This window comes from Onychomys torridus, chromosome 16 (assembly GCF_903995425.1).
Source record: "Onychomys torridus chromosome 16, mOncTor1.1, whole genome shotgun sequence".
NCBI classification, from domain to species: domain Eukaryota; kingdom Metazoa; phylum Chordata; class Mammalia; order Rodentia; family Cricetidae; genus Onychomys; species Onychomys torridus.
In genome coordinates this window covers 55,337,040-55,357,604 of record NC_050458.1, presented here as the reverse complement: position 1 = coordinate 55,357,604, position 20,565 = coordinate 55,337,040, and the positions used below count along the sequence as shown (strand labels likewise).

General features: G+C 39.9%; 1 protein-coding gene across 1 annotated transcript in view; it reads left to right on the top strand.

Annotated features, from left to right (window-relative positions):
- The window catches only part of Cpne8 (copine 8), a 185,674-nt gene that overhangs the window by 79,702 nt on the left and 85,407 nt on the right, over window positions 1-20,565 (top strand). The window contains exon 7 of the mRNA XM_036208782.1: window positions 11,930-11,993. Coding sequence (XP_036064675.1) covers window positions 11,930-11,993 — 64 coding nt within the window. The remainder of the gene's footprint in view (window positions 1-11,929; window positions 11,994-20,565) is intronic.

Here is a 20,565-nt window from a genome sequence, read left to right as displayed (position 1 = left end):
CAGAAATTCTAGCAGGTACAGCTAGTATCATGTAGATGAGTTCTTCTGGATGGAAAGGTGTAGAAGAGACAAGGCAAGTCATGCAAAAATTGGACAAAACGAATTTATTTTCATCAAAATATCTTTGAATGCCACTGACAGACACAAATCCCAGAATGGTGAGCCTGTCATTCTGCAGAGAGCTGACATTTCCTTCATTCATATGAGGCTTATGTGTAAGTCCTGTAAACATCCTAATATGAGAAAAATGAAGTCATGTTCACTGTCCTGAGCAAATAATACACTGGTGAGAGTTCTTATTTCTCTATCAGATAAAATATGGGTTTAATAGATGTCTTGGGGATTTTTTTATAAAATACTAGTTTACCTGAAAAAAATCTTTATTGGAAATTGATTATGGTCAAGAAAGTGTTAGAATCATGTATGAAAGGTGAGAATGCATAGTTGTTTCTGATCTTGCTAAGTTCCCCACTTATCCTTTAAATGAATAGCTACAGTTCCCTATTTATATGAATGAGGATTAGATTAGCTCAGACTGTTAGGCCAGTTATGATGTAGTTTATCATGAATGTGGAAGAGAATTCAGGAATTATTATTTTTTTTCCCAAAGAGGTTCATTCACTTTGGTTTGGAAACTGATTCTGGTTGTTAACAGAAGCATAGTTCAAACCATGGAAAGGAAAAGGAATATCTAGCACTGTGTTCCTGAGGTTGGTATCACAGTGGTAGATTGATAATGGGAGTTGAAGATGACTTTGAAAATGACCTTCAAATTTCTTGTGTGAATAACTGGATTGAACCAGCATAAATGAAGGGAGTTTGGATAAGAGGAAGGTATCCCTTTCGGCTTGCCAGACTGTTCAAGAAGCTGTGGGAGCAGGTGGGAATTTGTGTGTTCGCCTAACCTCCTTGTGTTTGAAATCTTGCTGCCAATGTTGTGACTGAAGACAACAAATAAGACATGATCTGTAACATTGGAAGACAAGTTATGAGTTAATTACTACACATCTTTGTGTACTGAATAAAGATCAGAGGTATCAACTGGCTTTAATATCATGACTGTCTTAAAGGCTACTGTTTCTCCAGTATTTGGAAAGATAAGCAGAAAAACATTTCCTAGAAACTATAGTTTCCTTCATGTAGGCACCCACAGCTTCTTTCCTCAGCCCTGTCCTCGTGTGTGCAACAGAACTTGAAGATTTTAAATTCAATATACAGGTAGAACCGTCTTAGTTCTGTGGCTAGGCAAACTAGTAGGTGAGGAAAGTTTTTTGTTTGTTTGTTTGTTTGTTTGTTTGTTTCATTTTGGTTTGGTTTTTTTGTTTTCAAGACAGGGTTTCTCTGTGTAGCCCTAGCTGTCCTGGCACTCGCTCTGTAGACCAGGCTGGCCTAAAACTCACAGAAATCCACCTGCCTCTGCTTCCTGAGTGCTGTAATTAAAGGTGTGTGCCACCACAGTTCAACAGTGAGGAAAGGTCTTTATGGAACAACCTTGGGATCTAAACCATTCTGTCCTGTAATAGGGGACACAGATAAAGAAACCTGTCAATCCTAAGTAAGTTAGGAAGCAAGTTGGTAGAGCAAAATGGACCTGTCAGAAGGACTCCCAGGCCCCTGTTCGGTAGCAGTGGCACAACTTTATAGGGGAGAGAGAGATGCCAGGTATATAAACTGACAATATCACTGCTCCAAGGTATGGATGAAGGGAAGGTTTTTATCATAGAGATGAGGGAGAGTACAGCCAGAGGCATCTGGAAGACTCTGGAGCAGGGAGGGAAAGTAGTAGACTGAACCTGACCAACAATCTGGACCAGGTCACCAGAGGAGAAAGGAAGAGAGCAAGAGAGAAAGACAAAGAGAGTGTGGGCAAAGGAGACCGAGGGAGGGCATAACCAAAATAGCAGGGTTATAAGGACAATGAGAAGCTGGGGGTAGGGAAGCCCATGGTCTGAAGGAGTTTAGGCAAGGGACATGTGTGAGCAGAGCTGAGATGCAAGCATGGACTCTGAAATGTGTAAAGGGCTGAGAGAGCCTGGAGGCCAGTATGTGCTTTGGTATGTTAATAGTCACCACAGACAGCCATTTGTCCTTTCTGCTAGCCATAAGGAAATGGCTCCTTTGGAAGAGGGGAACAGGTTTCACAAGCTTCTGAGGGATGCTAATTTTTGTCTAACTGCCAGAATTTAGACTTGACACCAGGAAATACACGTTAATTTGTCAGTACTGTGTGAAATCTTTCCCTAGCATCAGACCATGTTGCCTTCCCATTCTTCCATTTTGGAATGCCTGGGGGGAATTTATAAATATTTGGAGTCCATTGTTTTAGAAGGGAGAGGCAGAAGATTCTCTTAGAGTGATCTCCAGCAGTGATTCCTACAGCCACAGTCTGAGCCAGAAGTACCTGAAGAAGGGAATGTTTGCAACAGGCAGCAGAGATTACCTCTCTCGCTCTGATACAGTCAGCAAACAGAGTAAAAGGGAGCCACGAGTGTTTCTACCTCATTTGTTGAGTGGAGGGAGTTCTTACAATGTCTGCTGTTTCCTTTACCTGCCTCACACTTAGGAGCATCTTTACCTGCCAACATGGCATGAGCCAGGTAGCAATTGTCATCATTCTGTGTATCAGGAAGCAGCCAAGAGGGGCATTCTAAAGAACAGAAATGTAAATGGATGCCTTTGGCTTCTGAGCTCATGCACTTAGCCATGACACTCTATTGTCTCCAACAAACCGTGTTTGTTTCCAGCTTTGAAAGAAGTTATAAAGCCCCATTTTATTTTGGTGCTATAAAAAAGTTCATTAGAAAATCAAGGACTTCTGCTTTGTAAGAAGAGCTTTCAAGGAACCCTGATTCTAACTCCCCAGGATGAGCCTCACTCCCCGCCCATATCTCTGCTCTCTCTTCTTCAAGCACAGTCCATTGCCCCATCTTTTCTTGAGGTGAACAGGGCTCACCTGTGGTACACAGAACCACTGCAGCATAAATATGGAAGACAAAACCTATGCAAAAAAAAAAAAAAATCCTTGTAATTTGGGAATGAATCAGGGGAGGAGTCAGGATCTTCCTGTTTGAAAATCATCACTTTTGATTTTCAGTGTGGTGCCACACAAAGTGCTTAGTGCTCTTCCTCATGACTGTATCATTATGGTACTGCAGGGTTCCTTGCTTCCACTTTTTGTTGTTGTCTTTCTTTTGTGGTCACTCTGTGCCTGAAACTGGTGAAATTTGTGGCTTTCCACAGTGTCAAAATATATTGAACAACAATAATTCACAAAGTTCAGTGGTTTCAATGGAAGCAATTTGTTAGATAATTCCGCCTACTCCAGTATCCTGGCTGAGGCAAATGTAGGTTCTTTTATCCCAATCTTAATTATTAATATTAACTGTGATGTTAATAACTAATATTAACCCCCAGCACACTGTAAATATGTCTATGCACCTACATGCATCTATGCCTTTTACGGAATGAAAACAAATTAGAGAGGGCTGCTTCAGAGTTCCAAGCTGGATTGAGACAGAGCCTTATGGGTAAGAAGGAACCAGCCCAGTGCCTGGAGGAGCTATTGCTGGAGCTGCTGAGGTGACATTAGACAGCAAATCTCTAGAGTCGAGCCCCAAGGTGAAAGGTTGAACTGGCATCTGAGAACAGGAAACAGTGGGTTCAAGTCCAGACAGGTGAAAGTCTAGATGGGCTGGCTCTCGAACAGACTGCATCAACAGCTCCAGACTGAGCGGAGCTGAAGCTTTAAGGACAGCCAGGAACTCTTCTGCTTATTAGTATTTGATGCCCATGCCAGGTATTAGAGGATAGTTTAGTGTGGAGCCATGACACCACAGTGGTAGGCATGTGTATTTTAAGAGGTCCATGCAGGAGAGTTGTTCCCTTTCCTGGGTCTGTGTGTCTGATAAATTCTTGGGCCTGGTTTCCCTGATTTGATTTTAGTATGCCCATGTGTCCCTACAGTCTCAGTTTACCCCAATGAGCTGATAGGGTGACTTCCTTTCTATTCCCCAAAATAAGTCATTTGTACCTTGTGGGTTCACATAGGGGCTACAGTCATCCTCCTGCTGAAAATAGAGTCAAACTGCTTATAAAATGGAGTCTCCTAAGACAAGGCAAAGCCTGAAAATCCACCATTTAATACAGTATTGAGTAACTTCTAGTAAGGAATGCCTGATCTCAATCTCATCCTTTGGGAGCTTCAGTCAAAGTTTCTACTGCGTGGCCCATATAGTCCTTGGAGAGGAGACTCAGATATGGTGTTAGTTTTTGTTTGTTTCTTTAGTGGGCTTTGTGGATTTAGCCTTCACTGGGGCACAGTGCCATTCTAGGACTAGGTAGAGTCAAGGATGTCACTGAATACACTGTGGTAAGTGAAAACCTTCAATATTCCAGAAAACCCACTGTCTGCTTTGAGAGTGGTATCGATCACATGCTCTGTAATCACAGAAGCAGAGCAATTGGATCTTAATTCAGACTGAGTCAGTCCAAGGCAAGATTCCAAACACAGATAACTGCTCAGTCAACTGGTGTTTCCAAATAAAGTCCCTTCCCATGTATGCTTCCAGTCCTTTGAGTAAACGTATTCAGTTGTGGTTAAAAAAAATAAACATGCAGTTTGTACTGTGACAGCATCAGCTTTTCCAAGAATCATATTAAAGTCTGCTCCCTGCCTCATACACCATCTTTGATTGCTTATTTGTTTGTTTTAAAATTCTCTATTGTTTTTTCTTAAGCACAAAAACCCAAATGCCGAATAAAATAGGACAACAGAGACATGGTTATGGTTCTCAGTGTTCTTCATTCTTCTGTAAAGGCGGACACACATAGCCCATGGGGGCAAAACAAGAGTATCCTCTTAGCACAGACTAGAGGCCAAACTCCTTCCTGTCCCATCCCCAAATAACAATTGCAAAAAGCCTTAAAATGAGAAAAATCACACCCCCGTTATTATACAGACCTGTTGTGTCTTATGAAGAACATCAGTTCAATATGTTTTTTAAAATAAATGATGTGGAGTGATAGTCATACTTATATGCATTTCTTGTTAAGCATTGTACATTTTCTGGTGGTGGGGATTGTTGTGGACTATTGTTTTAAGGTGTGTTACTTTTATGTTGCATTTGTTTAACTCTGTGAAGCTGTGTTACTGTGCCTGTCTAAAACACCGGACTGGTCGAATAAAGAACTGAATAGCCAATAGCAAGGCAGGAGAGAGATAGGTGGGGCTGGCAGGCAGAGAGTAAATAGAAGAAGAAATCTGGGAGGAGGAGAAAAAAAAAGAAAAGAAAGAAGTAACCAGAAAAGGAGGAGGACTCCATGAGTCAGCCACCCAGCTACACAGCAAGCCATGGAGGAAGAGTAAGATTTACAGAAGTAAGAGAACAGGAAAAGCCCAAAGGCAAAAGAGATGGAGCTAATTTAAGGTTAAGGAAATGGTAAGGCCGGGCATTTATAAGTAAGAATAAGCCTCTGTGTGTGATTTATTTGGGAGCTGGGTGGTGGGCCCCCAAAAGAGTAAAATACCAACAACAACAGAGGGTCAACCTCAGGACCTTGTGCATGCTGGGAAAACGCTGTACCAGTGAACCACACCTCCAATGTCTCTTCTGCATATAAAAGCCTTACCGTTTTCTTAGGGTTTGGGATGCAAGTTTTAGGTCATAAAACCCTTGCTATACATGGAATCACCACAATACAAAAACAGGGAGTAGGTTCAGTAGCTTAATAGTTCTATAAGTAGATAGTCTAGCTCACCAGAGCCGCATAAAATAACGTCTTAACTACTTTTGACATAGGACGTGTTTAAGGATTGCCGTTTTGTGCTACTGCACGGGCCACCGCTTCTCTTTTCAGTGACACTGTGTCTATGAAACATCACATTTAGTTGCAATATTAGATCTTCAGGGTGACAAATGAGTGTCTTGATGACGACAGTAGTATAAATTTTAAACAAATGTTTTAGTTTCAGTTGTCTGGTGTACGATATATTTTAAGAGAGAAATTTTTTCATTCTCATAACCAATTTACCATAATTTTGGAAATGAAATTTTGTTAGTAATACAGCATATCACAGGGAAAGATAAACACATCACAGATTCAATCCATCACTAGTTTTAAAGCGCTGTACTGATTTGTGTGGCTCTTTTATTTAGAAATGTTGTACCTCACTCTATAATCATACTTGTGAAGAATGCAGCAATACATAGTAAGTTTCTTTTTACACAAGTGTTTTCTCTGAATGTGCATTTGTGTTGGTTTAGAAAGGTGTCAGAGGCCTCTGGACACGAGAAGCATGTGCTGCTGGTCAGTCTGGCATATCTCATAAGCAATTACTTGTCGTGAGCAGTCCACATTTTGTATCCTCTGTGTTCTGGCCTAAAGTGCAGCAGGAACTGAGCATAGCAACAGCATTATTTTTTTGTCTTGTTTTGTTTGTCAAGACAGAGTTTTCTCTGTGTAGCTTTGGCGCCTGACCTGGAACTCACTCTGTAGCCAAGGATGGCCTCGAACTCACAGAGATCTGCCTGCCTCTGCCTCCCGAGTGCTGGGATTAAAGGCGTGTGCCACCACCGCTGCCACCACCGCCACCACCATCCAGCTATGCAGCAGCATTTCTTATCTAGTGTCCTTTATAAACCTTGTCACAGTTACCCTGGCTCAAGGAGGCAATCTGATTTTACTAGGAATTGTAACAAATTTGCATTTGCACATATTAGTCCCTTTAGGCATACTGGTATCAAGTTGGATGCCACTTAGTTTCCATGTAGTCTAAAAGAAAATAGGAAATAGAAATGGGATTTATTACAATTTTTCCAAACTGGGTCTTTCCTGCTCTCCCTGCCTCCATTTTGCTTGTAGCAGTGCTATAATTTTCTAGAAGAGAGGAGACAAGAGACAGGTAATGTGCCGGGGTGGGTGATCAGTCATAAGCTCTTAGAACTGTGGAAAGGCTTTTTATACGAGGCAGGCCACTCGTCTGGCTGGTGGCCTGATACTGGGGACCTTTAGTCCCTTCTCCAAGCCTGGGGCTCCTGGAGGAAGTTTTATTTAAGAACAAACCAATGTTGTGTGTGTGCCCGTACACGTGTGGTCATCCTTGCATGTGTGTGTGCGTGATGCATGTGCATGTGCCTGCAGGTGCAGGTGTCTATGTACACATTTGAAGACCATGGAAGGTCAGTGTTTTATTCCATATTTGCCTTATTCACTTGAGAAAGGGTCTCTCACTGGAACTTGAGTTAGATTGGCAAAGGGCAATTCTCCCGTCTCCATAGCAGGTACAAGAGACCAAACTCTGCTTTTTTATCTGGGTGCTGACATTTGAACTCAGGCTCAGGCTTGCCTTGAAAGTACTCTTTCCTGCCGAGCCATCTCTCCAGTCTGGAAAGTTTTAATCATATGGGAGTCTTGGTTGTACTGTTACCAAACCGTGACAGCCACGGAATCACAATCACATGGCAGGAAAGGGCTGAAGTCCCTGTCTAGAATGTTGAAACCCCTACCAGGGCTTCGGCAGAGGGTTAAAGTGATAACATGAGGTTTACCATACCTGTGACTCACTCTGTCCTGCCTTTTTTACCTTCAATCTAGTTAGAAACCCATTTTGTTTGACTTTTACCCCTAACTCCACTGTCCATGGGGCACCAGGAGCCTCATCCAGTTACCATCTCCATTCCTACAACAGCATGTGGTCTGGACACAGTGTATCCTTGGGGCAAATCCAATCAGGTTTTGCCTACATCAAATCACACCCTTTCCTCAAAAAAGAATATGCTAGTTTATTCTGGAGCCAAGTATGAAAGCTGTGCCCCAGGAATACAGATTAGTCTCACCCTAAGACCCCAAATTCCATGTTCTACCATGGTAAGAGTTTTATCCAGTTTTTATAGTAACAGAACAGAGATATGACATCAAGGCACCAAATATCCTTTGGTGGGAGCATCAGATGGGCAGGTTATAGCTAGACAGGGAGATTTGTTAGAGGCCTCCAAGGTTATCTGACAGCATCCTCAGCCTTAGGGTAGGTGGAAGTTCATTTCAGAAGGATTTATCTGATAATCACAGGATGTTAGGTGACTCTGGGGTGGGTAAGGAGTGGAATGACTATAAAGGGACCTGATGAGCTGGAGATAATTTGGCTCCAGGCCTCAAATAGCCCAAGGCTTTCTAATCACTAAATTCTAATCAGTTTATGGCCCTTGTAGAATCCTTCACTTTCAAGACCCCCATTGACCCCTGGTGTTCAACCCCAGAGCTGTTACTATCATGAGCACATTCGACCCTTCTGTCAAAAATATTCTTTCACTGAATATCTTTTCCACTTCTCACTCATTCCTAGACTCAGAGAAAATACCTGTAATAAACATTAGCTCCTGCTGTTACTTATTGCTTAGCACTGCCAGACTGTGCTAAGAGCTTTTCATGCTTTGAATCACCCAAACTTCGTTCAATCTAACACGGTGCAGACTTCTGTATCCAATAACTGCTTTAGAAATTCATTGTATATATTCACCATGCATAGTATTCTGTTGCAGAAAGATAGTTTATTACAAATATGTAATGTATATTGAGTATATATATCTTCCTCACAACGTAGATTTTCACCGGATGATGTGAGTGAGCCCATAGATAATTCAGTGTCATGACCTAAATGAAAAAGAAGTGAATTTCCCACTTCAGCTTTACGTTATTTGGGGTTAACATTTCCTACTTCAGTCCTACAGTTGGAATTAACAGACAATTTTAAACAATACATGTGAACACATAATACAGCTATAATGTATTGAACTTTTGGCCTGTGCTTTGTTTGATTTGGTTTGGCTTTCATTGTTTGACAGAACTGACAGGGGTTTGAACTCAGGCCCTTGCACATGAGAGGCAAGCACTTACCACTGAGCTGTACAGCCTATTCTGCACCATTATTAATATACATATGATATTTATAATTACATAATTACTTTGAGTTGTCAAGTAAAGAAACACTAAGTTTTGAAGTGATTAGGTAGCTTGCTCAAGGTAGCAGTCAGTTGATTTAAACTGAATTGCTTAAATAACAATAATAAAATGCATGTGAATGAAATTATGGAGTCATAGAGCATGTTCAGGATAGGATGGAGAATTTTGTCTGTGACTTTTGTAGTGTGATGTTATGTCCAGAGCTTTGTGTGCACTGTATACTATGTAGCATGGGTGCAGCATGAATGTAATAACTGTATAGTATGCATCTACTATGCATGTAACATCTGCATAGCACACATTTGTGTTTAACATGTGTGTAGTATGTGTAGCATATGAAATACAGGCTCTTGTCTCCTGTGACTTTGTGGTATGGTATTACATCCATAGTGATGCTACTTTACATGTGGCAAGGAGGGCATTTTCATAGGGAGTCAATGTTACAATATACTGCTGAGTGTAGGTTATAAATTGACTACATTGCATGTCATCACATGGACCCTTGAAAGCAGGAGAGAAAGGCAGAAGATGAAATCAGATACACAGTCATGGAGGTCAGCTATTCCAGGCTTGAGTGTCATGCCCAGCCTGCTGGCCTGACATGACACTTCAGCTATGAGGAACTGTAGGCAGAGTGCCTGCCCAACCCTGCTGAGAATTTGATCTGCAGAATTAATCAACAGTGAATGTTATTTTAACTATTTATGTTGATGGGAATTCATTATAAAAGCATGAGGAAACTAAATCAATATTATAACTAGCTAGAAGTGGGTACTAGTATAATAAGTTAGTTGTCTGAAAGTAGCTTTTAACTCTAGGATTGCTTGAAGAATGGGGAGATTTTAAGGAACTTGTTTAAAAACCAACAAACAAAAAACATAGATTGTTTTGAACAGATTTGCTGAGTTGAGAAATTCATTCTGCTCAAATCATAGGAAATACTGAGAAAAGGCTCATGTCAGTCAAGTGTGGGCAAGAAAAAGACTGAAATTATGGCCATGTACCTCTTGATAATCCTCAGCGTGTGATCTAGATATCACAAAATACATTTCAAGGCCACCATTGACACCTGGTGTCCAGGTCCAGGCCTATTACTATCCTGAGCACATTTCACCATTCTGCTGTAAATATTCTTGCATTGTACATCTTCTCCACTTCTTACCACACAAAAGCCTCCTGGAAGACCGTCTGTGGCTGTTACATCACTCACTTATCTCAGCTGGAACCAAAATATAAATGTGGCTCATCCAGGAAGGATCTGGCTAGGAGCCTTGTGCCTGGGACATAGAAGCACAGCCACCAAGGTTTTCAGCAAATAGAAACACCTCTAGTGAGAAGGAAAGACATGGCCTACAATGAGAGACTGGTAGGCTTCTAAGTCCTGCTGGTGAGATGCAGGTGTACTCAGATGCCTTTATTGGAAGAAGCTGGAGTGGTCTACTCCATAAAATATAACTATATATTTTTCCCAATAGAAAGAAGACATAGTTTCAGAGCAAATATAACTTATATTGATATCTGCACAACGCCTAAGATTTTAACTGCCCATTTCCTCACATTTTTCCCCCATGAAGATCATAAGACTCCAGTTGGTTGCACATATACCACAATTATCAAGAATGACTTGTTCTTTCCAGGGGATAAACCATCCTTGGACTGAGTCTACCTGCATCGTCCTTAGAATGCACAGAAGGATCTTGACTGTATGGTTTGTCATAGGACACACATGTTTAGAGCACCAGGATGGCTTTCTGGAGGATTGGCAAGGATTCCTCTCTTTTTCCTTGCAGGCAGAGAACTGTGTAGTTCAGCTGCATCTCAAAATAGCTGATGCAATTACTTTGTAAAAAGACAAGGTTTCTTTTGGCATGCAGCTCTGGAGATTCCAATCTAAGATCTTGGTACTAGGCTTTTGGCAACAGGAGACAATGAAGGTGTGTTGTCTTGTCAAGGAAGCCTCTACTTCCAACCTATATCTCACCAGCTAGGAGGCAAGGAACTGGAGGGATTTTGGTCCCACTATCCTTTTGGAGAATGAACTCTCTATGACCTTTACTCTCCCCACCTCCGAGCTCTAAAAGCTCCTCCCAGTAGTGTATGGATCAAGCCTATAACAATTGGAATTCAGGGGAACATTTCTCCAAACCATAGCAGGAGCCATCCCATATATTCCTAGTAGGCATTGCTCTTGGTGTCCTTTAAAAGCATATGCGCATAAATAAAATGGAGAACTGTCGAGAGACAGTTTGAGTAGAGGTTTTATTTTGCTGAATTGAGCTTATGCATTTTATCCTTGATTATGTATATTGAATGCCTGGTACATACAGCTCGTAAACTGTGGGTTGACCAAAACTTTGTGTCGAGTTTTGCTTTTATAGAACCTAGCAGTTTTAAAGAAAAAGCATAAAAATTGTTTTTAAAAATAATTTTGGAGATGATTATATGCTAATCCATATGGTTCAGACTTTAAAAGCACACAGCAGTAACTCCAACCTTGCAATAAATGCAATAAATGGAACTTCACTGCAGGTATAGGCAGTTCAAAGCAAAAAGAGTCACAACAGACAAGCTGTAATGTGGAGCTGGGAGTGAGCAGGCAGAGGAGACAAGGACAAATGAATAACCATTTGATGAGTGGAGGGGGAAATACTGGGAATGGGGCTTTCTGATGGATGGAAGCATAGACTTGTCAAGAGAAAGCTTTGTTGTATTACATTATGTTACTTGTATGTTAGACAACAAGAGGGACATGAAGAGTCTCAGACAGATGCCTGACCTATTTATTGCCTGTGACGTTGAGGGAAGTGTGGATCTGAGGACAAACTAAATGGTAAGGCTAGGAGTGCATTCTGTAGGGGAAGAACTCAATAAGAGTAGGCTCTTTATGTGAATATATGAAATAAAGATATAGTAATTTATATAATTCTTTACTAGAAATCTAAATGGGCTAACTGTGATCTTTTTGTTGTAGAGGAATTCCAGGCAGGAAATGCGGCACAATCATACTAACAGCAGAGGAGCTAAATTGCTGCAGGGTAAGTATATACTTTTTTATTTAAAAACATCTTACTGGTTCTTGAGAATTCCATGCAATGTATTTTGATCATATTCGCTCCCTTACTGATCGACATCCTCCTCTTTACACACCCAATTCTGTGTCCACTTTAAAAATAAAAAACAAAAATCAAACCAAAACCACCAGTCTGATTGGTGCTGCCCTTATACTTTCAATTACATGGCCATCCACTGGAGGGTGGTGGACAGACCAACAGTCACACCTTTAAATAAAAGATTGTTCATGCCCCAGGAGCTATCAATTGCTCTAGCTCCTCAACAAAGGGTTGAAACTCTGTGCCAATTTTCCATCTCTAAGCTGGGATTTTGTCTGGCTTGAGCTTGAGCAAGCCTTGTGCATGCTGCCTCATGACTGTGAATTCATAGGTGAAACTAGCCTGTCGTGTCCAGAAAATAGTTGCCTTATAGTCTTCTACTACTTCTGGCTCTTAGAATTTTTTGTACTATCCTCCATGGTGATCCCTGAGCCTGGGGGAAGAGAGGTTATGACATACATGTTCCATTTAGGGCTGAGAACTCTATAATCTTTCATTCTCTCTACCTTGATCACGTGGTCTCTATATTAGTTTCCATATCCTTCAGAAAGGAACTTTTCATGAGATTTGAGAGAGGAAGCAATATATGGTTCTAATAATAAGTTGTTAGAAGTTAAGTACTATGATTATATAGCAGAATCTTAGTGGTACTGTCTCCCCCAAGGCCTATACCTGTCTACACATGGGTTTTGGGCCCCAGTAACAGTGCCAGGAATGGGTTTCTTCTTGTGGAGCCGGCCTTAAAGCCAGTCACACAGTGGTTGGTTTCTCTAATGACATTCTTACCACTATTGCACGGGTGGACATGTCTCAATAGGCTGATCATTATTGTAGCTTTAGAGTTCACAGCTAGGTAAGGCTGATGATTATATTCATAGCACCTCCCATCACTATGAAAGCTAGCCAATAGGGATGAAGTCTCCAGGAGAACACCAGCTTCATTACTCCATGTATGACTCTAGTGGGTGGCATTTTCTGCAGTAGGGTGTTACTGTCAAGTTCCAGGGGATAACAAGAAGCCCTAGCAATACCTTGCAATGTAAGTGGGTCTATGGGACCTCAGTAGATAACTACTCCAAAAGAGGCAACCCTTTTCTTTATTTTTTATATTTATTTAGTTAGTTTGGGTGATGGGCTTTTTATTTGTTATCCTGTTGTGTCTGGTGTGATAATCTCATTTGAAGTCTTTTTATGCATGTGTATGTGTACATTTTACTGTTATAAAAGGGCTTTCATGTTGATTGTCTTTTCACATGTTCCCTTTGCTACCTCCACCCCATTTAACCCTTCCTGTGCCATTTTCCCTACTACCCCTTTATACAACACATTCTATCTCTCATCCCTTGAAAGCTCCTCCTCATGGCCCCTTAGTAATTCTCTGACCTAGATGGGTATTCCAGATGAAACACACATATCTAAAGAATCAGTGTTAACATCCTCAGATGAGAGAAAGCACATGACATCTGTCTTCCTGGGCCTCTGTTACCTCATTCAGAATGACCATTTCCAATTCCATTAATTTGCCAGAAGATTTAATAATTTCATTTTCCCTAGCACCTGAATAATATTTCATGTCGTAAGTATACTACATTCTCATTATCCATTCAATAGTTGATGGCCATTTAGAGTATTTCAATTTCTTGGTTATTATAAATAGAAAACTCCATGCCCTTTATATCTTTCTTTCTTTCTTTCTTTCTTTCTTTCTTTCTTTCTTCCTTTCTTTCTTCCTTCCTTCCTTCCTTCCTTCCCTCCTTTCTTTCTTTCTCTTTAAAAAACAAAAACAAGCAAACAAAAACAAGAAACCCAAATACACACACATACACACACACACACACACACACACACACACACACACACACACATTCCCAAATGCACAAAAACACAAAATTGGAAACCAAATGTACAATCAAAGACCAAAAAGACAAAAAAAATGCCTAAAACAAAGAAATAGAGAGAAAAAGTCTACAAAAATGCCATTGGGTTCAGTTTGTATTGACCGTCTACTGCTGGGCATAGGGCCTGGCCTTGCATGTAGTTAGTATACCCAGCAGAGACCACATTGTCCAGTTGTGGGTCTCTGTTAGTTCCCATCTACTGCAGGAGGGGCATCTCTGATGATGGCTGAGCAAGGCACTGAACTATGGGTATAGAAGAATATCACTAGGAATTGTTTTATTGCTGTGTTCCTTTAGCAGGAAAATAGTATTTGTTTTCCCCCTAGGGTTATGGCCCAACATGTCTCAGGTTCTTGTGTACCCTAGCAGTATCAGGGATGGGTTCTCTATGAATGGGCCTTAAATCTAATCAGAGAATGGTCGGTTACTCCCACAACATTTGGGCCACTCTGGGCCCCAGCATATCTCATAGGCAGGTCACCATTGCACATCACAGCATTTGTAGCTGGGTTGATGGTTACCTTTCTTATCTGGTAGCTTGAAGAGTACATTCCAGTACCATGAATGCCTGTCAGTAGGGGTGAAGCCTCTAGCTAGGCACCAGCTCAATTTCTCCATGGTCAAATGTTATTTTCAGTAGTAGGGCCTTATCATTCATTTCTGGAGGGAAACCTTGACAGTCTGATTTTTGAGAGTTTCCATGGGGCCCCTTTGGCCAACAAATCAATTAGATGTAATCCATTCCTGGCAGTAGAGATTTTACTTGGTGGCATAAGATGTTGAGTTTGGGCATTCTGTCTCCCATTATTTGGTGATTCCATTTACATTTCTTTCACATACATATGTATGTTAGGAAGCTTCTTCAGTCTTAGATTTTATATGGCCCCTCAAATAGCCTTAACTGTTAGTTATTTGTCTCCATAGTCTCTCCCTTATTTCTCTCTTCTCTCCCCTTCTGAATCCTCCCATTCCAGTTTCTTGCCTGTCCATTCATAACAATATATTCTGTCTCTCCTCCCATAGGAGATCTCCTCCCTCCTAGTCCCCTAATATGCACCCAACCTCATGGATTGTAGCACACATATTGATGGCCTAGAAGCTAACATCTACATATGAGAGAAAACTATAAGATTTGTTTTTCTGAGACTGTGTTACTTCACTCAGGATGACATTTTTTGGCTCCATCCATTTACCTGTCAATTTCATAATTTCACTTTTCACTTTTAATTCCATTGTATAACTGTAGTATGTTTTCATTATCCATGTATCAGTTGATGGCCATGTAGACTGTTTCCGATTTCTGGCTATTATGAATAGAGCAACAGTGAACATTTGTGAGCAAGTATCTAGATTTTTTTTATACATTTTAGATACTAAGCCTCTATCAGGCATAAAATTTATAAAGGTCTTTTTCTATTTTCTAGGCTGCTACTTTGCTTGAATAATAGTGTTCTTTGCCTATAGGAAGTTTTTTCAGTTTCATGAAGTCCATTTATTAACTGTTAGTGCTTGGGCTATCATCGTCCTGTTCAGAAAATCTTCTCCTGTGTAAATGAGTTCAAGACTACGCCCCATGCTCTCTTCTGTCAGATTCAGCATATCTGGCCTTTGATGGATTTGGAGTTGAATTATGTGCAGGGTGGTAGGTATGAATCTATTGGCTTTCTTCTACATTCAGTCATCCAGTTACACCAGCACCATTTGTTAATGATGCCCTTTTTATCCAGTGTGTATTTCTGGCTTCTTTATCAAAAAATCAGGTGTTCGTAGGTTTGTGGATTCATGTCTGGGTCTTAGTTCAATTCCATTGATCAACATGTCTGTTTTTATGCCAACAGCATGTTGTTTTTATTGCTGTATCTTTGTAGTAATCTTGAAATATGAGTTGGTGATACCTCTAGGGATTCTTGTATCATTCAGAATTGTGTTAGCTATTCTGAGATATGTATTTTTTAATGTATATATTTCCACATGAATCTGAAAAGCATCCTTTCAACTTCTGCGAATAATTGTGTTGGAATTTTGATGGAGATTTCATTGAACCTGTATTTGCTTTTGCTAGGATGGCATTTTCACAGTATTAATCCTACTGATCCTTGAGCATGGGTATCTTTTCATATCCTAATGGCTCCTTCAATATTTTTTAAGATCTTAAAGTTTTTATTTTTGTTTGTTTGTTTGTTTTTAATATGAGTCATTTACTTGCTGGGTTAGAATTATCCCATTTTTTTTTTTTTTGAGACAATTGTGAAAGGTACTGCTTTTTTTTGTTGGAAATTTGTATCAGCTGTAGAAGTTTCCTGGTGGAATTTTAGAGTCACTTATCTGCACTATCATCACATCAAATAATATTTTGACTTCTTCTTCTCCTGTTTGAATCTCTTTGATCTCCTCCTTCAGTTGTCCTTATGCTCTAGCTAAGGCTTCAAGTACTATGTTGAATATGTATGGAGAGAGTGGACGTTCTTATTTTGTTCCTGATTTGGTGAAATGCTTCTAGTTTCTTTTGTTTCAGGTTGATGTTAGCTGTGGGCTTGCTATAAGTTGTCTTTATTAGGTTGAGGCATGTCCCTGTATTCCTAGTCTTTCCAGGACTTTTACCATGAAGGGATGTTAGATTTTTTTCCAAAAGCTTCTTTTTGTTCTGTACACTTAATGTCTTTTTTGTTTTTTGTCTTTCAGTCTGTTTATGAGGCAAACTGCATCTAGCGGTTTACGCATGTTGAGCAATCTCTGCATCTCTGAGATTTAGCCAACTTCATCCTGGTGAATAATCTTTTTGATGCATTTTTGGGTTTTGTTTACCAGTACTTATTGAGATTTTTTTCCATTTATGTTCATTATGGATATAGATCTATAATTTTCTTCCTTTCTTTTTTTAATTTCCTTTTTGATTGGGTTTTTGCATAGTTTAGTTATCAGGTTAATAGTGGCCTCATAAAAAGAATTAGGAAATGTTCCTTAAGTTTATATTTTGTGGAATGATTTGAGCAGTATTGATGCGAATTCTTCTTTGAAGATCTGGTAGAATTCTCACTGAATCCACCTGACACTGGGCTTTGTTGGAAACTTCCAATAACTACTTCTATTTCACTAGCAGTTATTGGTGTGTTTAAATTGCTTATATGATCTTGACTAACTATGACAAAGTTGTATATATCAAGAAATTCATCTGTCTCTCTTAGATTTTCCAATTAGGTCGAGTACAGAGTTTTAAAAATGTCTTGCCGGGCGGTAGTGGCGTACACCTTTAATCCCAGCACTTGGGAGGCAGAGACAGGCGGATTTTTGTGAATTCAAGGCCAGCCTGGTCTACCAAGCGAGATCCAGGAAAGGCGCAAAGCTACACAGAGAAACCCTGTCTCGGAAAATAAATAAATAAATAAATAAATAAATAAAATAAAAATGTCTTCACGATTCTCCAGATTTCTTCAATGTCTGCTGTACTGTCGCACTTGTCGTCTCTAATTTTACTCATTTCAATCTTCTCTCTGCGTCTTTTAGATCATTTGACTACGGGTTTGTCAATATTGTTGATTTTCACAAAGAACTGACTCTTCATTAGTTTTTGTTGTTTGCTTGCTTGTTTTGTTTCTGTTTCATTGACTTCAGCCCCTAGTTTGCCCCTCTACTTCTTTGGGGTGTCATTTCTTCTCATCGTTCTAGAGCTTCCTGGTGGGCTACAAAGTTACAAATATGACATCTTCAATTTTTTTTTTTTTTGACATAGACATTCAGTGCTAACAACTTGCTTCTTCAACTGCCTTAACCATGTCCCATAGGTTTGGGTATGCTGTGTTTTCAATTATAAAATGCTTTAGATTTCCTACCTGAGTTTTGCTTTGGTCCATTCTTCATTCGGTAATGAGTTATTCAGTTTCCCTGAATTTGTAAGATTCTGTTGTTTCTGTTGTTGTTGATATCCAGACATCATGTATGGTGGTCAGATAGGATGCAGGGTATTATTTCAATTTTCTTAAATCTTTTCAGACTTGCTTTCTTTCCCAGTATGTGGTGAGTTTGGGAGAAAGTTCCATGAGGTGCTAAGAAGATAAATTCTTTTTGTGTTTCTGTAAAATGTTCTATAAATATCTGCTAAATCCATTTGATTTATGACATCAGATAGTGTCAACATTTCTCTATGTAGCTTCTGTCTGGGTGACCCATCTATTGGCAAGAGTAGGGCATTGAAGTCACCTACTATCATTGTGTGAGGGTTCATAAGTGATTTTAGCTGTAGTGGTGCTTCTTTTATGAACTTGGTGCCCTTGTGTTTGGTGCATATATAATTAGGATTGTAATATCCTCTTTGTGGATTTTAGTTTGATGAGATGTTGTGTCCTCTATCTTTTTTGACTTGTTTTGGTTTTAAGTCTACTTTATCAAATATTAAAATGGTGATACCTGCTTATTTCTTGGGTCAGTTAGCTCGATATACTTTTTTCCATTCTTTTACCCTGAGCTGATGTCTATCCTTGACGGTAAGCTGTGTTTCTTGGATGCAACAGAAAAATAGATTCTGTTTCTTAATCCAATCTGTGGTGGTATTGTGTTGTCTGAAATATTGTGCACTCTAATAAACTTATCTGGGGTCAGAGACAGACAGCCACAATATTAAACATAGATGATAGGCAGTTGGTAGCACATGCTTTTAATCCTAGAATTCCAGAGGCAGAAATCCATCTGTTCAAGGATACAGCAAAGCATGGTGAATCACGCCTTTAATCCCAGAAGTGAGTCTTTAATCCCAGGGAGTGATGGCAGGAAGTAGAAAGGTATATAAGGCGTGAAAACTAGAAACTAGAAGCATTTGGCTGGTTAAGCTTTCAGGCTGTGAGTAGCAGTTCAGCTGAGATCCATTCTGGTTGAGGACTGAGAGGCTTCCAGTCTGAGGAAACAGGATCAGCTGAAGAACTGGTGAGGTGAGGAAGCTGTGGTTTGTTTTGCTTCGCTGATCTTCCAGCATTCACCCCAATAACTGGCCTCAGGTTTGATTTTACCTTTAAGATTCATGCTACACCAATCTGTTAAATTGTGTGTGTGTGTGTGTGTGTGTGTGTGTGTGTGTGTGTGTGTGTGTGTTTATTGAGGAATTGAAACCATTAATATTAGGAGTTGTCAATGAGCAGTGTTCATTGATTCCTGTTATTTTGTTTTTATGGTGCCCCCCCCCCCTTGTTTTACTGTTCTGGGATTATTTATTTCTTGTGTCTTCTTGGGTGTGATTAACATCTTCATAGTGAAATTTTGTTTCTGGAGCCTTTAGTAGAGCTGTACAGGTAGATAGACATTGCTCTGGTTTTATCTTTGAATGTTTAGAGTTTGTAGAATACCCATTCAGGTCCATCTGGCTTTCAGAGTCTCCACTGAGATATCAACTGTTATCTCAGTTGACCTGCCTTTATATACTACTTGGTCTTTTCCCTTACAGTTTTTCATATCTTTTCTTTGTTCCTTACAGTTGGTGTTTTGATTAGTATGTGTTATGGGGATTTCCTTTCTAGTCCAGTCTATTTGGTGTTCTGTCTGATTATTGTACCTTGACAGCCATCTCTTTATTTGGGTTGGAAAAATTTTATTCTTATGATTTATTTTGAAAATATTTTTTGTGTGCCTTTGACCTGAATTTCTTCTCATTTCTCTTAGGATTCGGAGATTTGGTCTCTACTTAGTGCCCCAGATTTACTACATTGTTTGTGATTGTATATTTTTAGATTTAATACTCTTCTGACTGAGATATCCGTTTCATCTACCCTGTCTTCAACACCTCAGATTATGTCTTCTGTGCCTACTGTAGTATGTTGGCAAGGCTTACTTCTGGGGTGTTTGTGTGACTTCATAACTTTTTTTAAAAAAATTTTGAGACAGGGTTTCTCTGTGTAGCTTTGTGCCTTTCCTAGAACTCACTCTGTAGCCCAGGCTGACCTCGAACTCACAGAGATCCTCCTGCCTCTGCCTCCAGAGTGCTAGGATTAAAGGTGTACACCACCATGGCCTGGCTACTTCATAACTTTTTTTATTTCAGGTTTTATTTCAGTTTGAGTTTTCTTTAGTAATTCTGTTTCTTTGATAAATTCTACTTTTGTGTCTTGAGCTGCATCCATGTTTTTCTGTCAGCTATTTTTTTGTGCCTTTATGGTCCTCATTAAGGGGGTAGTTCATATCCTTGTTAAGGTCTTTGGGAATATATATATATATATATATATATATATATATATATATATATATATATATATACACATATATATGCTATTTTGAAATTCTTGTCTTGTGCTTCACTTATATTGCGTTTCTCAGGGTGTACTGTGATGGGGTGTCTGGGTTCTTGTGAGGCATATTGTCTTGCCTGTTCCTGTGCATGTTTTGGTGCTGGGGTCTAGGTTTCTGGAGCTTTTATTATTGAGGTGTTTCTAGTTGTTGATATCTGGTCTTGTCTTATTGGGTGAGTATTCCATTCTTTGGCTCTTGATGCCCTTTCTGGGTCCTAGGCAAATGCAATGGGTTGAGAGTATTTCCACAGGTCTGTAGGTGGCATGGAAGAATGGAGATGGGCTAGCTGGAAAAGGTGAGATGGACTATGGGAATGAATAGAGGTAATG